The sequence below is a fragment of the Antechinus flavipes genome, chromosome 1, assembly GCF_016432865.1.
Source record: "Antechinus flavipes isolate AdamAnt ecotype Samford, QLD, Australia chromosome 1, AdamAnt_v2, whole genome shotgun sequence".
NCBI lineage: Eukaryota > Metazoa > Chordata > Mammalia > Dasyuromorphia > Dasyuridae > Antechinus > Antechinus flavipes.
Genome location: NC_067398.1, coordinates 229,534,976 through 229,539,244, shown reverse-complemented (window position 1 = coordinate 229,539,244; position 4,269 = coordinate 229,534,976). Strand labels below are relative to the sequence as shown.

Here is a 4,269-nt window from a genome sequence, read left to right as displayed (position 1 = left end):
AGTAGAAAAGCGGCACTCAGGTGGAGCCAGCCGGTGCTCTGCACTTGTGCAGCTGTCCCGCCTGCAGCCCAGAGCCTGGTCCAGCGCCCCGGCCAACCTGGTACCCACCCCGGGAAGCATCCTTCTGGACCCCGTTCTCCCCCCGCTTTTTCCCCTCTGTGTTTTTTGGGACCGAGAAGGCCCTCGACTTCCCACCGAGCGGAGGGGAGAAAGGAAAGCAGAGGGAGCTTGGTCCTGGGTGCAACCTAAAAGCTCTCGCTCCCAGCCGCCGGGAACCGGCACTGCGGCAGGAGGCTCAATTCCCTCTGTCGCAGGAGAGAACTTACTCCCAGGGTCCGCAGCCTTCTGCCGCCTCCTAGCGGAGCGCGTGCACCTCGCCCCACAACAGCCCAGGGGCCGGCCCGAGCGCTCGAGCGCCCTGCCCATATTCCAGCCAAGCTGGCTGGTGCTCTAGCCAAAAAAAGAGAAAGAAAAAAAAATATATCAAAAGCTACTCAGTTCTGGACGCCGTCCCGGGGAGGGAAGAGGAAAGAAGCCAGCGAGGCTGGCTGGCTGGTAGTAGCTCAAAGTTGAACTTTCCTGGAACTTTTGTCTCCCATCCACCCACCACCAGCCCGAGGGGTAGAAGGAAAGGAAAGAGAAAAACAAAGAAAGTTAAAGAGAGAAAAAGAAAGTAATAAAGAGAAAGGAAGGGAGGGAGGGAAAAAGGAAGGAAGAAAAAAGAGAAGAGGAAAAAAAAGGAAGGAAGGAAGGAAGAAAAGAAAAAGAGAACGAGTCTCAGTCCCAAGAACCTCTCCAGACTGAGTCCACTTCTTAGGAGCAAAAAGAAGCCAAGATCCTATCCATACTGGGGCACCCCTGGAAGGAAGGGTGTGTACACTCCCAGTTTCCCCTGCGCTCCATCCCCTCTGTCTAGAGCCTTCACCTATTGCGTATCACCCTCCCCTTTAACCCCCTGCGCCTACCTAACATATTACCCCCTCGCCCTTTGGAACCTTGCCTCTGTTCCCCTCTGGCATCATCACCTCCCTTTACCCCAGAATCCATTTCCTTCGGTTCTCCCCCATCCCTGCCTAGGTTGTTTGAGTGAACTGACAGCATCAGTAGGGCAAAGAAACAGACCCTGCCTTGGACGGAAAATGGGACTCAGTTTCCCCTCGCAGGGCACCGGAGGTCGGACTGAAAAAGGAGCCAGTAAATTAGAGCCAAGGAAAAGGAAAGCCACAATTCCCGGGAGCCAGGTCCCCGTCAAGCCCAGCCCTGCCCCCCCTTCCCCGCCCCGCATTTACCAGTCCGAGGCGGCCAGCCCCAGCTTGACGCACAGATGCTGAGAGGGCGTGGCGGCTGCCCTTGACTCTCTCTATAAAAGAGGCGGCGCCGGCGGAGGAAAGCAGAGTCGAGCCTTCTTTGCTTGGAATCTGATTCCAACCGATCCTGACTAGCCTCTGCCTCCGCGCCCCTCTCCGCATCTGGTGTCCGGGCACCTGCCGGTCTTAGCCATCCTAAGTCCTTCACTTTCTCTCTTCCCTTCCCGTCTCCTCCTGCCACAAATGAAATTGGCGGCGATGATCAAGAAGATGTGCCCCAGCGAGTCGGAGCTGAACATCCCGGCCAAAAACTGCTACCGGATGGTCATCCTGGGTTCTTCCAAGGTGGGCAAGACGGCCATCGTGTCTCGCTTCCTAACGGGCCGCTTCGAGGACACTTACACGCCCACGATCGAGGACTTCCACCGAAAGTTCTACTCCATCCGCGGAGAAGTCTATCAGCTGGACATCCTTGACACTTCGGGCAATCACCCCTTCCCGGCTATTCGGCGCCTCTCCATTCTCACAGGTACGCGGGGGCTGGTGACTCCCTCACCAGACAGGCAGCACCCCTACTCCCTTACGTAAGCCACTGTCTTGTCCTGCCCTGCCCTTTCCGCCAGGAGCAGCGGGCAGATCTCTGAGTCTAAACTCAGTTCGCCCTTCCCCAAAGCCAAAACTATTCTCCAAAACTTGGCTCTGAGGATGTTCAGTTTTCTTGGAAGTTAGGCTTCTGCTCGCCTTTCCTTCCCTTCCCTTCTGCCCCTATAAAGTCTGTGACCTTCTGTCGCTGTCACCCCAGAGTTCTGAGTACCTCGCCGAGTACCTCGCCGCGCCCCGCGCCCCCGCCCCATCTCCCAGCTCAGTTAGAGTTGTTGCTGGCTTGTTCAGTAGACTGACCGTTTTTGTGTCTTTCTTCCCTTCTTTCCAGGAGATGTCTTTATCCTAGTCTTCAGCTTGGATAACCGAGACTCCTTTGAAGAGGTGCAGCGCCTTAAGCAGCAGATTCTAGACACGAAGTCTTGCCTGAAGAACAAGACGAAGGAGAACATTGAAGTGCCCCTGGTGATCTGTGGCAACAAAGGGGATAGGGATTTTTACCGAGAAGTGGAGCCCAGGGAGATAGAACAACTGGTTGGAGACGACCCTCAGCGCTGTGCCTATTTTGAAATCTCTGCAAAGAAGAACAGCAGCCTGGACCAGATGTTCCAGGCCCTCTTCACCATGGCCAAACTGCCCAGTGAAATGAGCCCAGACCTTCACCGAAAAGTCTCAATCCAGTACTGTGACATATTGCACAAGAAAGCTCTGAAGAACAAGAAACTCTTGAAAGAGGGTAGTGGAGGTGGGTCAGGAGAGGCCTTTGGTATCGTGGCACCCTTTGCCCGAAGGCCCAGTATCCACAGTGACCTTATGTACATCCGGGAGAAAGCCATTGGGGGTAGCCAGGCCAAGGACAAAGAGCGCTGTGTCATCAGCTAGGAGTCACCCACTCCTTTTACTAAGCTAATAACTAAAACAAAGAAGATTTTTTTTGTTTAAGGAAAAAATAAAGATGTTCTGGCTGACCCTTCCCCCAGTGGCATGGGCTCCAGGCTAGCATCTGACCTCCAAGTCAGCTTCCCTGGGGGTACTTACTATCTGACCTTCCCCACCCTGTATGATGGGATCACAGTGGACTATGGGTGCTCTTCCTTTGGAGCACTTGAAACTCGAGAGAAGGAAAGAAATGACTTAAACTAGAAAGCCCCAACCAAGCCATGGTGGGGAAGGGGGAATGTCCATTACAGGACGATCTAAGGAAAGGACAGAAATTCAAATGGGGTAGGGGTAGTGGTCTGGAAATGTGCAACTTGTCATCTGTTTTGCCAGAATACAAAAAAAAGAGAGGCATTTTCTAATATAAGACAACTGAACTGCCACAAGATCCTCTGGCAAGATCCTCTCCCTCTGGTATCAAAGCTGGGATGTGGTTGAGGGTCAAAAACCCAGGCAATCCAACAAAAGCTAACTGTGTTTACATGTGTTTCAGTGGAAAAAAGGAAAAAAACTTGCACTTTATAGTAGATATGCTGTCATGGACATGAACAAAATCTTTTTTTTTTTAAGTGTTTATACTGTGTGTGAAAATGTTATGGTTATTATTTTTTTTAAGTAAAATAAAAGTCATTAAAAATGAAAAACTTGCTTTGCCTTTTTCTTTTTCTTTCTTTTTTAAAATGAGGGGGTAGGGAAGTAGAGGGAACAGTTTTCCACAGCTGTGGAATTTAAATCTGGAGCCAGTGTTATGACTTTTGCCAAAACTTTGCTATAAAGTTTTGGCACTCTGAAAATAACATCAGCGTTTTTAATAAAAAGAAAACTGCCCTCAAAAAAGCTGCAGATTATAATACAAGGGCAAAAACTGCTTCAAGGAATCAGAAGTGATACAAGGCCTTTCTATTTATGTTAACATTTCCATATGTAAGACCATAGAAAGTGCTAGGGAAAATGAAAGGATTTTAAGATTCTTATAATCAAACAACTATTTTTCCCTGTCCCTTTAAATTTCATCTCTATCTCCTATTTATTTTAAGTTAAATGGTCTTATCAAAGGAAAGGGATTTTCTTATTTCTTAAATTCACTTTCAAACGATTCCAAGTAAGCATTTAGTATGCTGTGAGTGTAGTTCTCAGTGCCAATTACTAATTGTATAATCTTGGATAAGGTACTCAAGCTCCCTAGGCCTCCATTTCCCCCTCAGGTGAATTGAAGGGACGCATTAAATAACCTCTCCAAAATTGCTTCCAGCTTTAAATTCTATGATCTTAACATTTTCCAATATCATTCTTTCCTTTCTGAGTTTTTGTGGTTCCAAAACTACATGTTGGGCCGAGTTTGTTTCTTTGGTTCTCGTGACGGGGCAAAGACAACTTTGTTTTGGACAAAGTAGAAATGGAAATAAGTTCACAAAGACACAGA

General features: G+C 49.2%; 1 protein-coding gene across 1 annotated transcript; it reads left to right on the top strand.

Annotated features, from left to right (window-relative positions):
* The first annotated feature begins 1,395 nt into the window (after positions 1 to 1,395).
* Positions 1,396 to 3,490, top strand: RASD1 (ras related dexamethasone induced 1). Its single transcript, XM_051997580.1, has 2 exons — positions 1,396 to 1,836; positions 2,239 to 3,490. Exons 1-2 carry the CDS (start codon positions 1,551 to 1,553, stop codon positions 2,787 to 2,789), a joined length of 837 nt encoding a protein of 278 aa, XP_051853540.1. The 5' UTR covers positions 1,396 to 1,550; the 3' UTR covers positions 2,790 to 3,490.
* The last annotated feature ends 779 nt before the right edge of the window (positions 3,491 to 4,269 follow it).